The sequence below is a fragment of the Phalacrocorax aristotelis genome, chromosome 4 (assembly GCF_949628215.1).
Source record: "Phalacrocorax aristotelis chromosome 4, bGulAri2.1, whole genome shotgun sequence".
Lineage (NCBI taxonomy): Eukaryota > Metazoa > Chordata > Aves > Suliformes > Phalacrocoracidae > Phalacrocorax > Phalacrocorax aristotelis.
The window spans coordinates 71,067,830-71,093,421 of record NC_134279.1 but is presented as its reverse complement, the minus strand read 5'-3'; the positions used below and the strand labels follow the sequence as shown (position 1 = coordinate 71,093,421).

At 38.9% G+C, this 25,592-nt stretch overlaps 2 protein-coding genes across 7 annotated transcripts in view; both read right to left on the bottom strand.

The window, feature by feature from the left end:
- Window positions 1-2,110: 2,110 nt before the first annotated feature.
- MAN2B2 (mannosidase alpha class 2B member 2) overlaps window positions 2,111-25,592 on the bottom strand; it is a 39,446-nt gene continuing 15,964 nt past the window's right edge. For 2 of the 6 annotated variants that reach the window (XM_075091913.1, XM_075091915.1), the window contains 16 exons: window positions 23,535-23,707; window positions 21,661-21,776; window positions 20,561-20,738; window positions 17,216-17,414; window positions 13,792-13,982; window positions 12,756-12,942; window positions 11,717-11,850; window positions 9,321-9,577; window positions 7,228-7,419; window positions 6,022-6,274; window positions 5,806-5,916; window positions 5,496-5,688; window positions 4,689-4,841; window positions 4,239-4,351; window positions 3,243-3,360; window positions 2,111-2,358 (listed from right to left, as the gene is read on the bottom strand). In XM_075091913.1, coding sequence (XP_074948014.1) covers window positions 2,264-2,358; window positions 3,243-3,360; window positions 4,239-4,351; window positions 4,689-4,841; window positions 5,496-5,688; window positions 5,806-5,916; window positions 6,022-6,274; window positions 7,228-7,419; window positions 9,321-9,577; window positions 11,717-11,850; window positions 12,756-12,942; window positions 13,792-13,982; window positions 17,216-17,414; window positions 20,561-20,738; window positions 21,661-21,776; window positions 23,535-23,707 — 2,663 coding nt within the window. In that variant the 3' untranslated portion in view covers window positions 2,111-2,263. The remainder of the gene's footprint in view (window positions 2,359-3,242; window positions 3,361-4,238; window positions 4,352-4,688; window positions 4,842-5,495; window positions 5,689-5,805; window positions 5,917-6,021; window positions 6,275-7,227; window positions 7,420-9,320; window positions 9,578-11,716; window positions 11,851-12,755; window positions 12,943-13,791; window positions 13,983-17,215; window positions 17,415-20,560; window positions 20,739-21,660; window positions 21,777-23,534; window positions 23,708-25,592) is intronic. The other 4 variants (XM_075091916.1, XM_075091917.1, XM_075091914.1 and 1 more) reach the window with 3 other exon arrangements.
- Window positions 24,520-25,592, bottom strand: part of LOC142056870 (uncharacterized) — a gene marked incomplete at its 5' end in the record, with an annotated part of 3,211 nt that continues 2,138 nt past the window's right edge. Inside the window, one exon of the mRNA XM_075092396.1 lies at window positions 24,520-24,600. Within this exon, the coding sequence (XP_074948497.1) occupies window positions 24,520-24,600 (81 nt within the window). The remainder of the gene's footprint in view (window positions 24,601-25,592) is intronic.

Genomic DNA, 25,592 nt, shown 5'->3' with positions numbered 1-25,592 from the left:
TTGACTGTGGCAAATTATTCCCTGATGGCCAATTGCACTGGAATAAGTCCAGATAAAATATTCTGTGGTTTTGTCTTTTTTTTTTAATCAGAAAGTCTTCATAAATTGAAGTAGAAAACCCCCCAACACATAAATCAACTGGTAATGAGGTACTCCTGTTTATAGTATCTTGAATACAGGTTTTTGTAGGATTTGCTCTAACAGAGCCTACTAGAAACGTATCAACAGGACATCTGGGAACACAGTGCCCAGAGTTAGCAGCTCTAAGACCCTTTACTGATTGGCTGGGGTTGACCATACAATTGCCCACTGAAGATACAGTTCAATTTTTATAATCTACCAGCATGACTTGCTGTTACCAGCATGTGCATTAGTTAATATCACCTCAGTTACAAAAACATGAATTGTAACCATACCGCTGTGTAACCTACACAGTACACCCATCATACTACATGGCATAACCAAGTAGGGAATGAGGAAAGATGTACAAGGAAGGAAAACGACTTAGCCGAACGCATTTCATTTCCCAAATACATACACAAAAGAAAACAAAAAAGAGTTGCCATCATGCCTTACTGCATCCGAGTTACAGTACTATACACTTCCCCTTTGGGCTTAATGTTGCAGGAAAATGGCTTTCACTGCGGCAGACCAGGTTAGATTGGCCTGTCACTAAATATTTATAGCCAAGTATGAAAAATAACCAATAGAAAATATGAAACAACCTTTCTTCATCCAGTAACTGAATGTGGCAGTTTCTGCAGTGATTTTAATGAGATGCAACCAGTGAGTATACACAGGCTGTCTACAGAGAAAAACTGACCAGGGCAGCTCTTCCAGCATAACTACTCCACAATAGCTATTCTGGAAGAGTGCTTTTCACTCTGTTTCCTTTGTTCTTGAACAGTGTCTCCACATGGAGGAAATTGCTGCTGAATAGCCAAAGTAAATCAGAACAATTACCACAGCAACATTTCATTTGTACACGATTCTGGATTGGGAATTATTAACTGACTGAAAGGCATGTATTTTCTTCTTTTAAAGCTATCTATTTCCTCTTCCAGTTTTATGTTCATTGATCAGAAATGCGGTTTTGTATGGTGTTGCACCAAGCATTATTCATCACTACCGCTGCAGTGAAGTGACTGCCTTGATTCTCATCTCAGCTATGTACATTCCCATGGTGAAAAGTAAAACAAGTAGAGATGCCCAATGGGATGCAAACAGAATCAGGTTCTACGGGTCCATGTTGGTTAGAGCTAAGAATTAAAACAGAAAGATGCAACTTTTCTTTTGAACATAAATACATACCAGCTATTAGGAAAGCTAGCTGCTGTCCAAGTTTTCTTCTGCTGCAGCTCAATCAGATCTGCTTAGAATTTGCACTTAGCTGCCTGTTTAAACCTAAACACAGTCCTCCATAATTAACTTCAACTTGATGCTAATGAAACATTTCCTGCTACCACTGTGCACATACTTCAAGCCTGAGAAGTATGAATGTTCACAGTGTCATAAGAACAGCGTTCCTGCTTCAGGTTACGTGATGAGTTAGATACTGGCCAGGTGGCAACCCACTTGTCAACAGACTAGCTCCAGTTTACCCAGAATACAAGACTGAACATCCAGAACTGGGATACTGTGAAGCAAAGCTAATCAGTTTGGAACGTTAAGAGACATAATTTAAATGAAATTAGTTCAAAGGAATACAAACAGTACATCAAATTTCAGTTTAGAGCAATGCAGAAACTTTGCAGTTCTTGCCTAAAAGACAAAGTAGCCGCAACATGACAGTCATTCCTCCTTGCATGTAGAAACAGAACGTAATTTGGCAAAACACTACTCTGTGATTTGGAGTCTTCTCCTCTAACATTAAAAAAACCTAAGAGAAGACTCTTGAATCACCACTAATTAGAAAGTCAATTCAAGACTGTAGGACTAATACGACTTTGTCAATGCTCGACAGTGAAGCATCCTAGAAGCAATCACTTCAAAGCCACCCACAGCAAGCACAAAAACGTTCAATATGTTTGTGCTGCAACACCAAGGTCATTTTTGACCACATTTCAGAAAAAAAGAGAGTTGTAAATAATTAGCCAAAAATACCCACAACTCAGGCCAACAGTTTAATTAAGTTCAGAGTTTATTCCAAAATTACTATTTCTATCATTAACAGCAGTCGAACATTTTGCAAGATCATCACTCATAACTTGAAACAAAAATTGGAAGCTATTACGTATTCACTCCTGAAATACAATGTCAAACTTCATTGACCCTGGAAGTATACAAAGAAAGTCCTTATTTCCTTTGGGTGAACAGTAACTATACCATTTTCTGAGGTCTCTGTGCTGTTGGAGAATCCTGTAAAACACAACAACATTGGTAATATATTAAAGAAGAAGCTTTACTCAAATGTACGTATTATTCAAACTCAACATTGTTCTAACTCATCCCTTCCTTAAAAGCTGGTGTTGGAGCACATTCTCTCCCTTAAAGCTGTAAGTAATATGGAGCCTAAGATTCATAATATTAAAACATACAACAATTCATCTACTTTCCACGCACTTACACAGAAAACGTGAAACTCCTCCCCAGTCATGCACCTCTTCTTCACCGTAAGTAAACAGCGAGCAAGTTCCTAGCTGCAGGTCAAGTAGAGCTATAAACTCTCACCTAGCCCAGCCCAAAACCTCTGCAAGCTTTTTACAAGGCACATATACGGATGTAAGTGACAGGAAGGACAATGTCCAAGCAACTAACTGGAATGAGAAATGAAGCGAGGTCACCCACAGCATTTCATCTGAATGCCAGCTCTAACTTGAATCATATCCACACAGTCCTTTAAGCTGATTACAGTGCGGATTTTTAACTGTACCTGTCTTTTTTTGCAGCACAGGCTTAAGCGTAGATTTACACAACTCATCAGCATCTAATAAAAACCAATCAGTGTCACAAGTGTGAATTCATAAAGTAGCTACTTCTATCTGGACAAAGATAACTGCAGAAAGATTTCAAGCTTTTTAGTGCTTCTTGGCAAATCAAGCCATCAGAGAAATATAGCAGTCTAGTACTTGCAGGGGATCCTTGCTAAATGTTACTACTTGCAGGTTGTGCCAGATACCAGGTCTGTTATATAGAACAGTACATTTTTAACCTTGCAAGTATTTTCACATTTTTAATTAGACTATTCATCAAGCTTCAACAGTCAACAACAATACAGACACCAACCACCTCATTCCACCTACTTTTGCTTGGGTATTGTGCCGTCTTCCATTTCCACCGCTTCAAAGTGTTTACATCCCAGGTGCCTGTGAGTGATCGCTCTTCCACTGCCATCACTGATCCTAATCCCTTTAGCAAAGACTATGAGTAAAGAAAACACAAGAATCAAAACATGGTTTATGACGAATAGCTTCACACTCACCGGTCTAGTACACAGTTAGACCAGAGTAGAACTTTCATCTCTAGCATTGATCTATTAAGCAGAGCAGTGGAGACTTTAAAAATCTGCTGGGTCATGCAACCCAAGGGCAATTACAGATTCACCAGGCTTCAAACTAAGAAGCTGAGGTGCTGAGAACTTCCTCTGTGTTGTAGCAAAGTTCAGAGTCTACTTATCTCTCCATTCAAGAATTGAAAGTCACGCTGCCCTTTTTAAAACAGAACAGAGAATCCTACACCTTGTTCTCCATGTTTCTGTCATCACAATCAACATTTCATATTTTAAAATAATAAACCCCTGCCATGTATTATAAAATAATCTACTCCTACATGAAAGATCAAATAAACAATAAACTGAAAATATACAGTACATGATGGAAGTGACCAAACTTTCAACAACTTGCAGAAATAAACTATCGAGGAAAAAAGTATTTGTTTCCTTTAATCCTGTCTGCATTTCATCAACTATAGGTATAACTTGCAATAACTAAAAAAAACAGCAAAACAGGATCCAGCTCTGCACTGGTTAAGGTACTGCAGGAAGTGTTACACAACCAAGAGCTCAACAGAACCAATCCTACCAATATTTATGCAGATCTTCATGATGTGCCTATGGCAGCATTCTGTGTTGCAAAGCTGAGTGAAAATAAGACCTGCTTCCCTCTGAGGTTAAAGTATACTAGTATTTTTGCATCCATCTTTTGTGGAGTCTCTACCACACAGGATGTTCCATTCCAGAGCCAGTCTCTCTGGAACAAAAAACACCCAAGTGTTATACCGTCTCAAAGGATTAGATTTACCTTCAGATTTACCATCACAGGTTGAGACAGCACAGGATCCTCTCCAACTTCATACAAGTGCTTAATTCTTAGCAGGACACGACCGAAGTCTGCATCGCCTTGCTTCTGTTTACCTTTAAGAGAAAACAAAATGCAAACATTTTCTTACTTTTTTTTTTAAGCTTTACACTTTAGTATTTGAACTTAATTATAATTTTTTAAAATTAGCAAGAGGACTAACATCAAGAAATACCCAGCTCCCACTGTTGACAGGAATGACACTAACAGGCATAATGAACTCATGCAGGAAAAACATTTTACTAATTGAGTAGAGAAGTCATGCAGTACAGTTAACTTTCTTGATACAGGAATTAAACATTTTGAATAAATAAAAGCACTAGCCACAGAAGACAGAGAGAAAAGAAAGCCAGCTGAAGTGTAACATCCAGCCACCCTTTTGTAGGCACCTACCCATGCGGATGCTGTCGACCTGCTCTGTATGATCAGAGCTGTATCTCCACCCTGGAATGCTCAGAGTCTGGAGGTGAAGATTAGGTGGGACAGTTACAGGCAAACCATGGACTGAATTCTGCTGACGTTGTCTGGGTAGCTTTGGTTTATCTCCTCCATGCAAAGTGAAACAAAGCAAACATCAAACATCCATCACACTCACAAGTCTGGCTAGGGTACTGTGGAAGGGTAAAGAGATTTTTGCTTTTTCTGCCAAGGCAGATACAAAACAGATGCTATGCTCTCTCCTCCAAGGCCTTCTGAGAAACAAAGCAGAAAGCAGCATGATTTTAACTGCTGAAGAAGTATATTAAGAGCTTTCCATAAAGCAACTTTCACTGCAGCTTGAAGTTACTATTCCACTACCTGGCTTCAGTTTTACTTAGTAAGTCAAATAAATATTTTTAAAAGAATGACTCAGTAATGGTTATTAAGGACTCAGCATCCAGGAAGCTGATATATGGTACACTGGCTAACTTTGCACTAATTCCCTATGTGGACATTTTGTTCTCATTAGATGCTTTAAAATGTATTCTCCTCTGAAAGTAGAGAAAATTACATAACAAGAGAAACATTTCATATGCTTGGACAATATCCATGTTTGAAATTAATGTGAAGTAATTAGCAGGCTCTAAATCTGCTTCCTGCCTCTCCGTATACTAACTTTGCTACACAGGAGGCTTGAAGTCTGCATTTACAAACTTAACAGCATAATTCAGAGCAACATAAATAAGCCATTCAGATGTTAAAGATAGTTAACTGAGTTACCCGATAATGCTCCAAACATTACTACTGGCCTGTGTTCTAATGCCAGTCCACTAGTCCGATACAAAATATTGGTGACAGCCTTGGTTCCTAAAATAAGCCAGATCACAGGGCGAACCACTGAAGAGTCATTCAAAGTCAGATTATAATTCAGGTCCCACTGAAGGTTGTTCCATAGTCTCCTGTGAAGCATAACCTGTATTGGGAAGGTAAATGTCACAACAGTAATCAGCCGTCATGCTTTACTTGTATTATCAACAGCCATGAAATTATGCTCTCCTAGAAAAAAAACCCAAACATTTTTATATGTTACCTCCACTTGTCCATTTCCTTGACCTGAGACACCATGAGCTCTTTCTGCAAGCAGCATCAGCCTTGTGGTATCATCTTCAATGTAGGCAGACTGGACCATAGGATAATAGTTCTGAAGACACACAGTAAATCATGCAGTCATAATATTAACCTAGGTAGCAGTAATGAAGAACAAAGATAAGACACAGTTGACTTTGGATTACCCCTTTGTGCCTACCCGAGCCACTGTGTTATTCATATATGCTTTGAATGGTCTTTTCTGAATCTGATATCCATTGCTGTCGGTGTAGAGTAGCTGCCTAGTGTTCAAATTTGTGCTTGTTCTTAGAACTGCTTCACGATTTAATTCCAAAGGCCCAATGCTGTATTCTTGCTCTATCCTATGGCAAAGCAACTTCCCATCGTAGCCTTCTGGTACTGTATACAGCCTGGTATACACTGCATATATGTAATCCTGAGAAGTAACATTACTATAAAAGTGAGAGGAAAGAAATGCAGAGTTTATAAAGTGGACAACTTGACTGGTTATGTCAAGACTTAAGTCATTCATGAGGTCATCCTACACACAGACAACTTTCTTGCCTGTCTTCTACATATTTTGTGTGCATGTACAATTATTTTTAATTGCAATTTAATTTTTGAATGTACAGATATTCAGCTGGAGTAAGTGATATCCTCCAATTTTCTTTAGTGTTGCAAGTGTAAAGAGGACCCTTCATTTGATGAGAGAGGCTCTATTTTTCTTAAAATTAACATATTTTAAAATAAGAATAACTCCCTAAGCAACACATTTACATTGTACAGAATACATGTATTTTTTTCAAACTGGGCAGCATTAATTTTGATGCAAGAATTACATTGTTTTCCAAAGGTCCTTCTCAACTACAATGCTTGTACAACGCCATGTAAAACAAAAGGATTCAATCAAATAACCAGATTTAAAAGAGGGTGAAAGGGTTATAGACTGATATAATTTTAACACAGAAAAGTAGCTAGTTCATCAGGGGTCAGAATAACCTTGTGTAGAATTAATTTCTCCTCTAATTCACTTGTAAGAAAGATATTCGTAGTTAAAAAAAATGAACCAACATGTCCAAATTCCATCCATGTAAGAAGATGCTAGCTGCAATTTTAATTGAATTGTACAGAACCAGGATCCTAACAGAAGCTGCACTATAAAATGAACCACAGAAGATAACTCTGAACAATCTTCACCTCCCTCCTCCGTCCCTGCAGCAATATGTGCTATTTAAAGGAGGTGCTTTCTCAGCACTACATTTAGCAGATGCATGCTAGTGTTTTTGTGGAAATGCTGAACAGTACACAGAGCTCACTGTTTAGGAGTAATTATACAGAATTAATCTCATACATATCTACAGAGTATTAAACATTCCAGTGAAGTGAAGCTCTAATGGTGTTGTACCTATAGAAATACTGCCTTATTTCTGTCATCAAGTTACCAGAAACCACCTCCAATCCCACTGCTTTTGATACTGGAACAGCTGAAGCATTTGGGGCAAATAAGTAGTTATCTGAAATGGGTCCTTTCATCACATCTCCATTCACATGGTACTCAAGGAACTGCTGGGTCAACTTGACAGTCTGGTTCGTCTCCCTGTGAATCCACAGAAGAGGAAAAATTATATTACTTACAAAATCCACATTATGTACATAATAGATGCAAAGCTGAACTGCAACAGGAATAAGGTTGGGAATGTAAGAAAAAAAAAAATCTGTTTCCTCAAAGTGGATAACTGATTTTGTAAGATTTAGGAAATGAGGACAGCAGAGAATGAAAGTGCTTCCCGTTAAGACATCTGCCAGTGTGTAAATAAATGGAGTTTCTGTGTCATTTTATACTTTGTAAAACAGAAACATCTTAAGACAGAAACAACATCTACATTAGCTCATTTTTTTGATGCGAGAGTTGCTACAGGATCAAAGCCTACCTGTTGCACAAAAATAAGGTACATCACACCATATTATCAAATAATCAGACTAATTTAACTGACTTTATAACTAGGTAAATCAGCATGATGCAGTTTTCCATATTTAACACTGGTAAGGAATACAATTGCAACAGGATAGCAAAATTTACATTCGCTCAGTACCTATTTTGTCTCCTCCTTTCTCCCTGAAGCTTACAGTTCAGCTGTTCACGACTCCATTTCACAGTCTTTGGAAAGTCACATGAAGGCAAGTTGAGATGCTATTGCCCTACCTGCTGTGCTCCTCTTTTGGAGACTTGCTGGCAAAACAGGAAAAATCACTTCATCTGGCATATAAATTTAAACTGCTAACCATTTTAGCTAGTGTTAATACATTGACCTACAAATTGTAATGACTTAGGAAACATATCCAAGTCTTTTCTACTACTCCTATTATGGGGCATTTCCAGTGCAGGGGCAGGACCTAGAAAGTCTAACTGTTGCAGCTGAACTTTACAAGGCTTCACAGTTTGAAGATCCCATTTTTTTTTAACCTTTCCTGCCATTCTGACCTGACACTGCTCTCTTACCCTTTACCCCAAAGCAAACTTGATGAAACTCAAACATTCTGGGTTTGCCTGAAGGTTATGAAGACAGTAAATACCCCATTTCTCCTACATGCTGAATTCCAGCTCTTGCTGCCTGCCAGATTTTTGTTCTTCCTTATTATAGTCTTTATTATATTCCCCATGGAACCTGGAAACAGTTAGGATCTGGAGGCACTTGGAGAATGTACTACTTCTAAAGCTGATTTTAACTCTACTGGACAGCAAGTTCTTGTTCTAGGAGGCAGAACTGTGAACAAAACCACAAAGGTGAAAGAGTTTTAGTAGTTACAAGGCCAATGTCAAAGGGGTCAAAGCTTCCATCAGTACATAGCTGACAATCTGAACCCTGAGCAGGCAAAAAGCAGCACAGCTCCACTGAAGCTGAAGGAATTGAGCCTATTCGCATCAGCCGAGAAAGACAATATGCAAACCCCAAATCTCATCTCCATCTTGACTGCTCTCCCATTTTATCTGCCTGATTAAATGGAATTTCCTTATTTAAACGTTTCCTTTCAAAAAGTTCTGTAGTTTTCTACTACAGAAAGAATGATACAGGACTTGCAAAACACTACTAATCAGTAAGAGAAAGCTCTTTCTTTATCACTTAAGGCTCATTTTGTAGCCATAGTGTATGTGCTTACTCATTTTTAACGCAAACATGCATTCATAACCCTCTTTAGTTCTAAAGTACAATGAGATTCTGCTGATCTACTAGTTAATACTGTGATATGTGATCTTAGACCAACTGCATGGTTAAACAGGGCAACAACATTACAGAAATAGCAGAAATAAGCACCTATGCTAGTGTTGATGTTTCCTGTAGAAAGAAGAACTTGTGAATTGGAGGTAAAAAAGAATTGTAAAGAACATTCTGTTAGTTAAGTGTCAGAATTAAGACACAAGATTCAGTCCTTGGGCTTATTTTTACAAAGGATTTTACAGAATCTGAAACATTGTTAAAAGCAAGCAGGCAATCTCACCTCTCTGTAATGCTGTGCATTAGATTTGTGTTTTGGTCAAACAAGACCTGGTAGCAGTTGTTAACCACAGGAAGCAACTGTTGACTTTGTTGATCTGCATGAGTTATGTCTTTTCGCTTGTACTTGACTGATCTTCCAATAAATGCAGACTGCTTACCATTCAAAGGTTTAACACTGTATTTTCTGTAGCTCAGACCACTTATTTCTACTAGAATATACAGATCATAAGCAGAATGGGACTCCACTGAGCTTTGAACCTGTACATTAATATACACAACAACACTTCATTACAGAAAATTAATTAGAGAGGCAACTATCTTCACGTGTTTTAAGTTCTAAATCACAAAAATTAACTAATACTTTAAAAATAAGTTTATAAACATGCCATTCTTTAAGTTTTCCATTATAATGTAGATCTGTGCTGCCTTTAATTGCGAGTTTGGTAAACATGGATTAAGCTTAGCCTTTCTAGTGAAGGAAAGAGGATCACTAAGCAAATTACAAAGATCTTATTTTAACATGAACATGGAATCTTAGATCTTGATTTAAGATCGCATTGTAAAATGTCCATATGAGCAGAAATAATCACTAATTAAAGTAATCAAATGACAGAAAAGAGACTGAAACATAAGGGATGTGGCTAGTGCAAGTGTGAGAAAACTCATGGCAAGAGGAGGAAGCACCCAGGCACACCCTCAGCTTAAGCAAGGCACACAGAGAGGGAGGTAGAAGCATGTGGCATACTTTTGAACAGTAAACAGAACACCAGTACTACTTAATACCAAAATACCTTAAACAACAGTTTTTAATCATCTTTCAATTACATGTATCCATCCATTAATGTTACATGGTTTAGTAGTACTTTTGGTTTCAGGCAAGAAAATGGGCTTAGAGAAATATTGTAGAGGTTATGTGATGAAGAGGTTAGCTAAGACTAACCACAAATTAAAGCAAGTTGTCTTTCACACTGTGGACTAGCATATATCCAGCTACTCACACCACTGACCTCCAAGCCTTAGCCGTATCAACATGGCCTACTCCTACCTTCTCCCTTCACTACACAACTCATGCATGCAGTGCAGAAGAGGGCAAAGCACTTGCCAAGCCTCAATTCCTCTCAGCCGCACACTCACATCAGGGTTCTGAGCTAAAGATTTCTTTCAAAAGGTGTGTGTGATACGAATGCACTTTTGAACAGTACATACTGGAAGAAAAAGCCCCCAAACTACCTTCTCATTTAGCCTCAACTGACCATCCCCATGCCTATATGGGTAACTTCTAGCAAAAGGGAGTACAGACCAACTCTAGAACAGAAAACTTTATTTTAAAAAGACAAAGAGTGACAGCTTGACTTTAGGGCATGCTAAATCCTGAAATAAATGCTTTAAATACCCATCAATCTCATTCTTGTATCTTACCAGGCTAAGGTAATTCAGAGAGTGGGACTTCTGGGAGGTAAGTGGCTGACAAGTAAGCATGACCATGTGCTAACCCAAGAGACTGATGGCTTCCAGATAAAGGTGGTATGGTCTTACGCCATCGTCTTGTATATATATACAGGAACAGGAGACAGCTGTTGTGTATCTCTAGCTAACTACAATGTGCCTTGATGCACAGCGATAGTCATAAGCCACAGATAATAGAAACTCTGTCCAGCTGGCAGAACTTGCCAAGCTATCTGGCATCTCGGGGACAGAGGGGAGCATCTGGAATTCTGTCATACCTCTTTAGGCCTTACGTGCACAAGGCATTCCTCCAGGTTTATCAAGCCATTGATGATGATGCACTCTCTACAGCAGATACTCCTGAGAGAGGCTAGTGCAAGCTTTCACTTGAGGCCACTTTCTTCCCTCCCAGGAACAACTGGCCTTGTCTTGGAGCTTGGCTATGACAGAACGAGCAGTCATATGGCAGCTGACTGTCACCAGCTTCTTTTGGGCCTGTAACTAAGACCTACATTTCTTAAATCTCTTTCCCCCTAGGCAATCTGTCAACTGTACAAACAGAATGTCAATTGTAGGGCAGGGCTTCAACCACAAGGGCTTTACTGGAAACCGTGTTTTTTTATACAAAGAAAAGCAAGATAAGAAGCACCAGGTCACACACAGCAGGCATGCAAAGGACAAACCAAGCACACTAGAAGAGCAGGAAGCCCTTTTGGACACTGAAAAAGTCCAGTTGAAAGAACAGGCAAGTAAAAAAAAAAAACAACAAACAAAACGAAACAAAAAAACCCTCACTCTGCAGGAGGACTAGGAAAATCCCAGTTTGAACTAATACTTGTTTTTGTTTTCACTGTAATACTATATATTACCATACTTGACAGGAGGTAGGATCAAGTCAGTGAAAGCTGACAAGTGAAAGAAAAGCAACAGAAAGAAACAAAGCTGATGTACCTGTGCCGGTACAGAACGTCCCAGTTCATCATATACACCCATTGCCAAGTGGCTGACAGAAACCATGACAAAGGTAGTGATGTTCCATGCCAATGGATTATAGACAACAACATATTGGTCAACATCTGGAACACCTTTGTGCATGCAAACAAACAAAGATATCAGTCACTAAAACTATGTATTTTTAAAATGTGATATTAAAAAGTATTTGAGAGACCTGTCTAGGTACAACCACCTTACAAAATTTTAATATAAAATCCTGCAGTAAAACTTCATAATTGAAAAAAGAAAAACATTTTATAGTCCTTCATAAAAACCTCTTCTGCTTTATTCTTCTATTCTTTACCCAGTAAAAAGAGACTGTGTATTCAGAAAATTACACGTGAGTTGAATGTAAATGCTTTTAGTGAAAATAAGCAGCTTACCACAACTCATTGTTATACAGTATTAACTTTGTCAGAGTTATATAGAAGATCAAAGGAGAAACCTAATCTAAAATTAACCCTGTAAAAAACCAAATCAGTCTGTTGCGCAGCGCACAGCACTACTTATATTTCACAGTTTAAAAAGTTCCGAAGTAAAGACAAAATGGAATGTAGTTTTCAGAATAGACTCTTTAAAAATTCTTTTATGTTTTTTAACACAAGCTGGCAGTACACTATAGCAAGAACATTTCTTAACTGTGACTGTGCTTCTTACTGCGTAATCTTATGTCAGTTTAGTAATTACCCTGATCAGCACCTCCTCCCTCCATTATATAGCTGAGGTCTGAATCTGGGACCCAAGCCTAATATATGCACTGGGGCAGGGCTCTGCCTAACATCAGTTTAAAGGTCCTGTTTTCAGATGCTTGAGATCTGAGAGCTCATAAATTCATCCGAGTTCCCCTCAGGTCTAGTAGGTCTCATAAGGCAAAGGGGATTTTCCAGCCATGGTTCACGGAACTTAGGTGGTACATAGTATGTTGATTTCTTTGGAGAAAAACAAGACAGCTTTCACAAGTTAGCCTGAAAATTGGAAAAGCTGTGTTAAAGAGTACCTGGTATTGCTGAGTCTTTACTGTAAATAGAAGAATAGACCTCTCCGTTGTTCTTTGCATTGTTCATGTCGAAGATTATGGAAGCCATTAGCTTCTTTACATTGAACATTCCATACATCAAGTTATTCATGTACATGTCCTTCACCTTGGGAGATTCTGTGCCTGTTATACCATCGTGGTGCTGGACCTTACATTTAAGAGTAGTTTGAAAGGTCACAATGTGACAGGATGACAACTTCAGGTTTGCATTTTTATTAACACGATACACTAACCTTCAGACATATAACTTAAAATAATAAGCTATTACAGCTATATTCACAGATTCACATTTTGCCTATTCCGAATTGCTATATGTAGAATGAAATGGTCAAAGACAAGATGCACACAGCTTTCCCTTGATACATATTCCTGTTTTAATATTTAGAAATTACTAAAGTTACATACTTACAAGAAAAAAAAATACAAGTTACCAAAACTAAAAATACGGTAACAAGACAGGTTTTTCATTTCCTACTAAGATCTGGTCAGTACCTTAGCTGACAAAATATCTATAACCAGCAAAAGCACTGAGGCCTGTAAATGGTTAATGGTATGAGGCTGATCACTTAGCTGCTGAACTTTGAAGAAACAAATCCGTCCTTCCTCTTCTGACTTGCAGAAGTAGAGATTATCAGTAGTTTTCAGTTAGTTACGTTTTTGTTTATTTTTTTTTTTTTTTAAAATTTTGTAAATAATAAAACTAACATTAAGAAAAGGAATTTCATGTGCAAAGTTTAAAACTGCATACTCTTTCACCGGCTGAAGAAAACATTTGCCAGTAACCATATCTTGAATGCATGGCTAAGAGGCTGAAGTCATGTTTCAAGACAGTTTTTTGAAAAATAGCTTTACTTTTACTTATGACTTGCTGAAGGGGAAAGTTTGTCTAAAAACATAAAAGCAACCTCAAGAAACTCCAGCTAAAATGCTTAAGCAAAGCTTTGCCTTTGGGCAAGAAACATTTTTATTCAAATTTTAAAAATAAACTAATCTTTACCTCTGAAACTGCCCATCTAAGGCTCTGAAGTTGCTTTAAGGCTTGACACTTGCAAATAGAACTTGCTGGATGTTTCCGGACATACCGTGTGAAAAAAGACTCTCCAGCGTAAAGCAGTGAACTTGCTCTCCTTGCAATTCCTTTCAGTGTGCTCCGAGAAGTATAAAACCCAGTCCATGCTTGAAATGGCTCTGTTAAGAGTCGAACACGCCCCATATATGTCAAAATACCGTTTCAGTTATCACTTATTGTTTCTTATTAGACTACTACTGTACAGCTTCTTACATGAAACCTGCTGTGGGTTTACGCATCAGCCATCAAATGCAACAGTCATAAGCCCTACAAAGAAACACAGCCATAAACATGCACTTTGGAAAACTACCATCTGTCCTACAGGCCTAGTAATGTGAGTGGTGACACAAAGCCGTTATCGATTAAGTTAACCTGTGTTTGCCGAAACGTTGTCTTTGTGGATCTGCACAAAAGAACTTCCGAAGTTTCACTGAAGCATATTTTGTTACTCATTAGTAAAGAAAGTGGATTATAATCCTTGGTTACTGCTTGATACAAGCCCTCTATATTTGCCCTTTTTAGTCAAAGGGATTTATCTGAAATTTCATTTTCTCAAAATGGAGTAGAAACAGTGATGCGATGACTCCAAACCACTGCAGCACTTCAAACTACATCAAAAGACGCCCTCAAGTGGTCAGTGAAAAGTATTTCAACAGAATTTCTGCTAATACATTCCAGTATCCCATAAAGTAAACTAGGAAAACAAATATTTGTTTTTAAAACCTCAAAATCTCTACTTAGCTTGGGTTTTTTTTTTTCGTTTTGGAGGGAATTTTTAAAAAATTATACCACTGATAAATATGTCTTCCTGAGAAAAGTTGCAGAAAGTTCTTTATAAAGTGCATATATGCAACCATAACCATCTGCTGTCAGTCTAGGTAGCATCAAAGGCCACAATTACAAAATGGGATCTTTTGCTCTAAAACTCCAGGGCAAATTCTTTTTGGCCTGAAAAATGCTAGAAGTTCTAACAGAATGAATTCCACTTCAGCTTTCAAGGTTACAAGCAGAAGAGTCATATATGCATACTAGCACAGTATAACGAATGTAGAGTAGAAAAAGGAAATACTTAGCTGGGACTTAAAACCTGAGTTTCCAAGGCATATGTCAGAAGTGACACTGAGCCCAGGAAGTGACTCATAATAAAATGGCATAGAAAGAATGAGACGATTAATCATCAAGAAGCAAAACAGTATGTGGGAGAAAGTGCACTCAAATCTATACTGCAATTGCAAGGCACAGATAAGTCGTTTGGGGAAGAAATTGCATGTGCGTGTGGGTACCCACCTGAAACACCAAAGGTGCTGCTATGATGCAAGCTAATGGCAATCGGCTATTGCCTGTAAATTATGCCAAAAGATACAGGTAAGAACTCAGATGTAAAAGGATATTAGCACTTAAAACTGGCAGTGCATTTATCAGCAAGTTGTTAGATATGACACGATCCCTAGAGGAATGTAAGTGGTCGGTCCATGCAATGATTCACAGGAAACAACAGTTATTAATTTAAAAGGTAATAGACATATTACAGAATATTGGATGTATAAGCTAAACTTGGGTTGCAATAGTCTGATATACATCCACACTGCCAAAAAATGTGATGAAGTAGTGGTAGCTACAATTATATAGGAAGGTATTTTAATGATAGCAATGATATTTTAATGATAATCCAGGCAATGAAACAATGAATGTGTTTAGAAACGGAGAAGTTAGCTGTGTCTTCTCCCTGCATACTTCAACATGAGGCCTAAAAGGGTAAATTTACTGGGGGAAAGAATTAAAGCGATATTGGGTATGGCATGCCTTCCTTCCTATCTTCCCAGTACTTTGCAGGTCTGCTTGAAAAGCTCAGGTAGCGCAGCAAGGAAGAAGCAAGCAAGCAACAAGCAGCTGCAATGAATCTGTGTCACATCACACTACGAAATTTCAGAAATACAGGTAGAGTTTTCACTTTTTGAGACTTCAGTTATAACAAAATTTTCTTTCCCCCAGAAATTAGAACTGTTTTCTTTAATGAAAAAGACAATACTTTCTCCTAGAGCTACAAGAGATTTTAGGGATTCAACTATATTAAGTGTTTTGTTTGGACCAGGAACATGCTTTCGAAGTGCATTCACCAGTCGTCCTTACCTAGCACGCTTCGCTTTATGTAAAGACTGGTTTTGGAGCTCACAAACTGGATTCCTGATGGTATGTAACAAACATTAATGGGCATTCAGTCCATATGACCAGATTATATCCAATTTTCCTAGAATTACATAGAGTGTAGACATCAAATCCTCAGCACCAATGGTTTCACTTTGACCACTCGTATTCCACTGCACTAACAAAGTACCCTAAGAGCTGTCAGATTGCCTTGGTCCTGTGGTCACCTGCCTCACTTCTCTTCAGACATTCATAGATTACTCCACATCACGTTTCCCGTGTCTGCTCTAATCTATGCATAATCTAGTTCTTTTAAACAGTAACAATGGGACATGGCTCTATTTGGCCATGCATCCATTTCTAGGTATTTTTCAGTTTATCAGTTTCCTTTCAGTTCCTTGGATCCTGGAGCACTGTGTCCTTACTACAGATCATTTTTGGGGAAGGGGTAGGAGAGGCATAACATGCACATCTAATACTGCAGAATACCTAGGAGACTACAGGTTATTTGTGTGTGCTAACATGTGGGAGGCAGAGAAAAGGACGAATTCTACGTTAAATGTCCAAACATGAAATGAATAGTCAAAGTCTACATTTGAAGTAGAACAAATCCTAGGATCTTAGCTTTAGAGAGTTCATACAGGACACCTCCAATGTCACAAGAGATGACTTGGATTATTTGTGCTGGTATACCTCTGCGAAGCACCGTTGCTATCACTGCTGTCTGCTAACCAGCTTGCAGTGTGTTACATACTTCACAGGCTTTTTTTTCCTTCATCCATCTACTGAAATATCTTAGGGAATTTCAGCCAGGTGACCTAGGCCTACAGGTTTATCTCATTGCTCACTCTTTTCACTGCAAAAGAACCTGATTAATGTGGTATCTACACAATTCTTCACGTAATTGAAAAAACCTGGATGACATCACACACTCTCGAATATACCTTGTGCTTAGTTTTCCTTTGCACTCTCTATTAGCAAAACGAAAACCTCAGGTTAGGACGGTCCAAAAGAAATATTCCAACCACTGCCCTACCACCTTTCTTATACCACTAAGTTGGGATCAACTGGCCTGTTTGTGGTGTCAATAAATGTTATAAGGAGATGGTGTTTTTCCTCTCTATTTTTCATTTTCTCAATTTCCCTTTATTAAAATTTTAAATATGTACATTTGAGGCAGACATTATGCAGTTGGGAACTTAATTACCTGTTGAATATGGAAGAAAGTCTTGAGAGTCCCGAATTTCCCATGTAAGGTTTCTGCTATAAACTGCTTGGAAGTAATCACCAACAGTGGCATACTGGACAGCCACTCCAAACTCATCAGAATGCTTGTTAATATAATCCAACAACAGGTCCATGTTGGAGAACTGAACAGACGCATTAAAGAACTGTTTGTCACAGCCCTGAAATACAGAAAAGAGAACAGCCAAATGACTTTGGGTCATGTAATTTAGAAGGACCTTTTTATAACACTGGTCTATGTTAAAGTGCTATTTTCTTTTGATCTTGACTGCCCATGTAAAAGTTATTTGTTACAAAAATGTCAAGAATGCGTAGGGTTACTCGCACAGATCAGCTGATAAGCAACTAGCATTACAGATAGGGAGAAGAGTGTTGACACACCATATTGTGCAAGAGCATGAAATTTCATGGTAGCAACTGGAAAATGCATGCATACATGCCTGGAAAGACGACCTTTGTTTCTTTTCTCCCACTTAGCAGAAAATAAGTAAGTACTTATTTTCAGCTCCTAAGAATGCCTACAGCTTTAGGAATTGCTGAAGACATGATGTGAAACAAAACAATCTGGGCAGAGATCCCTGTACTACAAATGTCACACAATGTGTTGCTGATCCCCCATCATGACAGTAGACTATAGTACTTCTGATGCTCATCCAAATAGTTAAGAGAGGCAATACACTGTCTGTAAAAGCCTCTTTTTTATTTTTGTGCATGCTTGCACAACTTCTGCCTTCTGTTGGAGGTGTCTCAATACAGACTATCTGCACGTACAAACATTTTAAAAAGGCATTAAAGTAAGCATACCTTTGTTCAACTACAGAGTTGAAAAGGAAAATGAGAGTCAGTCAGCCATTGCACCACGTGTATTCTTACAGTATCAGTATTACAGTATAGGCATTGATCTGAAGCACAATAACATGCTAGGAAACCTTCTCCATGTAAAAAGGCCTAATAGAAGCCTTCCAACACTGACGCCAGCTTAATGCATCCTTATGTCTGTGCCTGAGATAGAAAACACTGCCCAAGTCAATCCTGATCTCTTTTTCAAAATAAAAATGCCCTCACCGATTTTGCCAAAGCTTAGCAGCTGCTTGAAGAAATGGCCAAGGAGACTTTATTTTCTTTCAATCCCATCTTCCTCTCCAACCTTTACCTGATGAGCTCAGTGAGTTTAACCTGATGCGCTGAACTTACTGAACTCATGAATGAGTTGAACCTGATGACTTCAACTGAACTCAAAGGCCTCTCCCTACTCTTTCCCAGATATCAGTGCCACCTCCATCCCTTCCACATTTTTAGGTGCGTCAAGGTCACTGCCACATCCTTTATGAATCCTGGGGCACATGCTTGTCCCTCAGACCTAACAGGGTAAATCACTGCTCAGAAAAGTGGAAAAGTGGTCCTGTTCAGTATCTTCACTGATGATCTGGATGAGGGGATTGAGTGCACCCTCAGTAAGTTTGCAGATGACACCAAGCTTGGTGGAAATGTCGATCTGCTGGAGGGCAGGAAGGCCCTACAGAGGGACCTGGACAGGCTGGATTGTTGGGCGGGAGCCAACGGTACGAGATTCAACAAGGCCAAGTGCCGGGTCCTGCCCTTCGGTCACAACAACCCCATGCAACACTACAGGCTTGGGGAGGAGTGGCTGGAGAGCTGCCCAGAGGAGAAGGACCTGGGGGTGTTGGTTGGCAGCCTGCGGAACATGAGCCAGCAGTGTGCCCAGGCGGCCAAGAAATCCAATGGCATCCTGGCTTGTATCAGGAATAGTGTGGCCAGCAGGAGCAGGGAGGGGATCGTGGCCCTGTACTTGGCACTGGTGAGGCCGCACCTCGAGTACTGTGCTCAGTTTTGGGCCCCTCAGTACAAGAAGGACATCGAGGTGCTGGAGCGTGTCCAGAGAAGGGCAACGAAGCTGGTGAAGGGTCTGGAGAGAACAAGTCTTATGAGGAGCAGCTGAGGGAGCTGGGGTTGTTTAATCTGGAGAAGAGGAGGCTGAGGGGAGACCTTATCGCTCTCTACAACTACCTGAAAGGAGGTTGTAGCGAGGTGGGGGTTGGTCTCTTCTCCCTAGTAACAAGTGATAGGACGAGAGGAAACAGCCTCAGGCTGCACCAGGGGGAAGTTTAGGTTGGATATTAGGAAAAACTTCTTCACCGAAAGGGTTGTCAGGCATTGGAACAGGCTGCCCAGGGAGGTGGTTGAGTCTCCATCCCTGATGGTTTTTTAAAGAAGGGTAGACGTGGTGCTTGAGGACATGGTTTAGTGGTGGACTTGGCAGTGATAGGTTAGTGGTTGGACTCGATGATCTTAAGGATCTTTTCCAACCTTAATGATTTTATGATTCAATGTGGAATTTATTTGTACTATTCAAACTCCCTCCTCCCCATTTCGGCATAAATTTCCCTATAGTACCTCTACAGAGTATTACATCCCACTTCTCCATCCACCCTCTGAAAAAAAAAAAAAAAAAACCAACACAAACCAAATTCAATGTAATCAACAGTGTTACAAACACTGGAGAAAAACAAATCAGTGACTCAAAGCTGCATCAGTGAGAAAAAAAATGTTTGTTCTCTTTGCAACAACAGATATTGCGGTGAAATAGCCACCTTAGAACACACATCATTCTTTAACATCGTAATTATGAGACCTACAGCATCTATCAAAATTCAAAAACAGACTGTTTAGGCAAAGTTATTCTTTTCTAAGGACTTAACAAGAGTGAGAGCATGAGTGCTATGTGTACATGTAGGAGGGAATTAACACAGCATATTGCTGAAAAAAAGTGTTTGAATGACCAAGGGGAGATATGCTTGTGTTTCATATAAAATACGAAGACTGTGTAAGAAAATGATTACACATCGATTAGAAAAGATGTTGTTTACCTAATCCATAATACTTTTTCTTGTAATGCTATAGTTTTTCTTACCATAGAGTTATGCTGTGCTAAGCAGTTATGGAAAGAGAACATTTAAATAGACAAAACAAGGAGAGAAAAAAGGAAGCAAGATCGCAATATACAGTTTTGCATGAGGTTACCTTCGCATTTTTACAGTTTTGTCGCATTTCTATATTAAGTACTGTGGAAGAGTTGGTAGACAGCTGGCAGACTACAAGGAAGTTCTAATCTTTAAAAATCACCACTAATTAGACATTTTGGCCCCGCTTATTAGAAAAACACTTTACCAACATGTGGTTTGTACCTGCATTTTTGCACTACATAGTGTAACAAAGTACCATTACCTACTGTTCATACTGTAGTTATACTTGCCACTTCTAAAACAAATGCTGATCACGCACTTACCCATGGCCATAAAACGTCGCTTGTTCGGAACCAGGCTGCTCTCTCCTTAATGTTTGCCACCATGGTTTGTGCATACAGATGGATGTTGGTGTCTGTAACAGGGAGACTCATGTTTGGATAAACACCATCTTTTGGCGGATCTGGGAAAACTGCAATTCCATTCCAATAAAATCCTGATCTAAGTAGAAGGAGAAAGCAATAGGCTATAAACAGGATTTATTCAACTGGGGAAAACACATCAAAAGGTGCTGGGATAAAACGCAGACACACAGGAAATAAGAAACAAAAAAAATTCAGTTTATATTCATTGTTAGTGTTTAGTTTTTAGAATTTATCTGGGAGTGGAGGTAGGGGGAAAGTTGTCCAGTTTTCTTTTCGCACTGTGTAACTTTCCAAGTCCCTGCTGCTTGCTGGCACAGAACAAAATTCATAAGACAAAACAGCAAACTTTGTAACAATGAGTATGTTCCCCCAAGTAGAATTAATTTACAGAGAGTGTTTTACTGGATAAGCCAGTGAGTAAAACAAAGTTTTCAAAAGCTCTTGGATCTTTTCACAAAGTAAAAGGAAAATTTTTGTTGCTTTAGTTTAACACAGATAGTATACACAATCTCAGCCCAATATAATTCAGAAAATCTCCCACAGAAAATCAACTAGCAATAGCCAAATCCATACTGAGCTTCCTGGAGTTTTTAAATCCTAACTTTCCAGGCAGAGTAGCAAAAAACCAGTCCTGATTCAGGCATTTTCTGTTTATAGCAATTGATTTGTTTCACATTTTTAGTCTATATTTTTTTTTGGTAAAGACTGACATGATATATATGTACATGAAAGTTGTACCTGTGTTCCAAGCCTCACGGTGCTAGAAAATGTTATTTTTAAAGTCTGTCAGTATTTTAAGTATTTCTAATGCCTGTCCATACTAAGAGTCACTCTTTGACTCAGATCTACAGAGTCTAGACATCTCCTTGACCTACTGCAGGTCAGGAGAAAGCAGCAGAATATGTTGAAAGAAAACAGTCAGAGAAAATGCTTGAACTCCAACAATATAAACTCTCAGAAGTGATCAATACTTCTGCCTGTTTGGGAAATCTTCAGACCTGTTTGAAAAAGGTAGTTGTGATGGGGTACAGTAGCTGTACTGATCCATAACATGGGTGAAGATCTCCTGTCTTTCAGATAAGGAAGGAGAGCCCTGCCATACGAACTGAAGCTTCTGGAAAACAAAGAAGGCAAGAAACCATTACCCTTGATGACAAGCACAGAAATACCATCATTAACAACTTCAGACTTCAGTGTGCCCATTTTCCTTTCCACCACTTGTAACACTTTAAGTGCTTTTACTTAAGTACATTGGTACATTAAGTACTTAAGGACATTGAGCTGCTGGAGCGTCTCCAGAGAAGGGCAACAAAGCTGGTGAAGGGTCTGGACAGCAGGTCTGATGAGTCTTATGAGGAAAGTTTGAGGGAACTGGGGTTGTTTAGCCTGGAGGAGGCTGAGGGGAGACCTTATCGCTCTCTACAACTACCTGAAAGGAAGTTGTAGCGAGGTGGGTGTTGGTCTCTTCTCCCAGGTCACTAGCGATAGGACGAGAGGAGATGGCCTCAAGCTGTGCCAGGGGAGGCTTAGATTGGATATTAGGAAAAATTTCTTCACTGAAAGAGTGGTCAGGCATTGGAAGAGGCTGCCCAGAGAGGTGGTGGAGTCACCATCCCTGGAGGTGTTCAAAAAACATGTAGACGTGGCACCTGAGGGCACGCTTTAGGAGGCATGGTGGTGTTGGGCTGACGGACTTGATGATCCTAGACGTCTTTTTCAATCTTTATGATTCTATGATTAAGACGGACAAGGGTACCCCAAGCAAGGTTACACACTATATATATAAGGCTATAGTGTTGCCTCTTTCTGTTTGAACTGATGGAGAAGGAGGGGAGGCAGCACACTGCCAGCGTACTGCTAAAATCCAGATCTAAGCCTAGCTTATCCCAGGCATTATACCTCACTTGTTTCAGTGGAAGCTGAACACCTCTAAGCATGGAAAAATCCATATGTACTCTGGATTGCACTCTATTCAGTGGGAATCTATGTTTAAATCCACTGAAACAGATTTACAATTTTGGAAGCCTCCAGACTACCATGTGCCAGAAAAAAAATTACACGAGAAAAATTTCTCAAACGCTCATAAAAGATTTTAGCAGAAAGGAGGTATCACCAGCTCACTGCAAACATAAGGTGGTAGGTCCTGGCTTCACCGAATCCAACAGGAATTCTGTTGCGTTCTTCAGAGATGCTTGACTTTCACCCAAGGTTCACAAAAACTGCCTAGTGCCCAGCTCATACTAGTGAAAGCCCCTTATTTTCACATATTTTAGTGTGTAAAACTGATGCCAGATCAGGGACCAAGACTGTGATATGAAAAGAAAAATATTTACTGTGTATGGGACACAGTGCGAGAAGGCAGAACATGAAACAAAAACTGAATTCAGCAAAGAAAGAAAAATGTTAGCTGCCACCCTTACTGACCTAGTATTATCACTTTTACAGGCACAAATAAATGTTCCAAGCATGACAATTACTGTGCACAAACATACACACTAGACTTTAAAACAGTCTATAAAAACCCAACCTATCTAAGATTTTCTCAAGGGAAGCTGAAACCCATTCTAGATGCCTTTAGTTTCAACACTCCTAATTCTGTGTCCACATATGCCTTGCCCAACTGCCTGCATTTTGTATCTTCTTAAGGCTAGACTACATTTTATCCTTGACCAGAAGTCATGAAGACATTACTGACCATATTGCATACATTCAATATATTTCACTAGTACCATATGCAATCAGCACGTCTCTTTTGGAGAAGAAACACCTACATTTTCTTGCGTAGATCAGAGAGATGCTTATCTTAATGCCATGGTTTAGATTACTCTAAGTAGAGGCTGGCAATGGGTTCCATTCCTAAGGGTATTTTTACCTTGTTTTTCTGCATGTCAGCTTTCAGATCATAGTCAATCCGAGAAACAAGATGAGCATTAAAACCAGCCAGAGCAAAAAGAGTTGGTGTTGTAGATGAAGCTCCAAAAGGATCAACGTGCCAAGAAAACTGAGGCCTGATCCCGAAAGTTTCATACAAAAATCCATGGCCTTCTGCAAAGCAAAATTTGTTTACATTAGGAACACTTTTACCAGTTAATTTTATAAATTTAATAGGCATATAGTATTACAGATACGCACTTAAAGGACAGCTCTTTGTTGCTGTTTTCCAAAGCATCTGAAGTTTCAGGAATTTAATGATTCACAGCAGAAAGTTTCACACCAATAATATTTATTTTGCTATGCCAAGTATAACTTGTTAACATCATAAGAGATGAATAACAAAAAGGAATGATGATTAGAGACAGACCTGGGAAAAAGTACTTAGACACACATTAGGTTAAGGATAACAGCCAGGTTGGAGTCTGTGTGAAAAGCTGGATTTTAGTTTGTGCTTGCTCAAATCATACGACCCATTCTCTGCAAATTTCAGTCTCCTATCAATGACAGAGGGACAGGAAAGCCACCAGTAAACAAAACTAATATGAATATGATCCTCAATAGTAAAAAAAAAAAAAAACAAAAAAGCAAAATGTTAATAGCAATCTCGATACAAGATGTTATTTACAACCAATGCTATTAATTTTGTATTGAAATTAGTTAAAAAAAAGAAACCCTCAAATCAGAAAGACCATACAATAGAATAAACTCAGACAAACTATTTAAATGAAAGTAAAACAACCAGCTAAGCAGTAGATTTTATTCAGAACTCCAGTATATTGCACTAGGATCCTATCATTCATTTAAAAAACAAAACAAAACAAAATGCAGCCCTTAATTTCATAGTTCTAGAATTGTGCTCAGAACTATTTGAAAACAGAACCACATCTTCCCCATTTTGGACTAACTCACTCTGAATTTTAATTTCACGTTTGAATAACTGAGGCTGCAAGGCATTCTCTTTTCACTTCACCCTTCCCATGGTTAATGTCTTCTCTAGTGAAAATCTTCATGAACAATGAAACACATTTTAGACAGAGTTTACTAGGCTCTTCTGAAATACAGCTGGCTGGACAGACAGGAGAAGACACAAAATGTAGACCCCAAATATCTGCACTGGCTTTGTCTTCTAAAGAGGAACTCCACACACAATGCAAGGATGCATCTTTTTTGTTTGTATGTACTCAAACTGGGCAGGCATGCTTTCAGAAAAACTAAATGGAGTTTTAAAATACTTTAATACTTTTGTTCCTGCTGAATGAATTACTAAACTTGAATTTCCTTTTTTAAAAAAATAATGTTTATACACAGAATGAAATATTAAATTAGAAATAATGTTTTTTGCAGCTAACTCGAATGGATGAAAAAAGCTGGTTTTGCATTTAACAAAAGGACTCTTCAGTCAATATCAGTATTTTCTTTGGAGAAGTCCTGGGTTCAATGTACAAAGCCCATATAACAACCTTTAAACACAGGAGTCAGATGAGGAAAAAAAAAAAAAATGTTCATCCCTTCTCCTCCTCTTGACCATTGTGATGTGGTGACTCACTGAGATGCAAACACAGCTGCTATCCCTGTGCTCTTGATAAACACTGGCAAGAAAGGAACAAGGCCAGTGGAGCTGCGCAGTCAGATCTGGCAAATGATAGAAGTGTTTTCTGACCCTTTACTCTCCCATGTAAAAAGCTGCCCAGAGCATAGCCCTGAAATGGGCAGGGTTTCTATCAGCCATGACAGACAGCTGGTGCTAATACATCCTCTCCTGCCCCAAAAAAGCATGCTACTCCCTCACGGCACACTATAGGCATCTACAGCACAGTGGTGGCATGATTCATCCTGTTTCTTTTTTAATGTACCAGAGGGAGATAAACCTAAATACTAAAAGACTCTTTAAACCATCAGATGGAGAGATGTTATATACAAATGGCTGGAAGCAGAAGCTGTAAGATTAAAATGGGAAATAGGTGCGTATTTCCAAGAGATGCACTATTTCTAACAG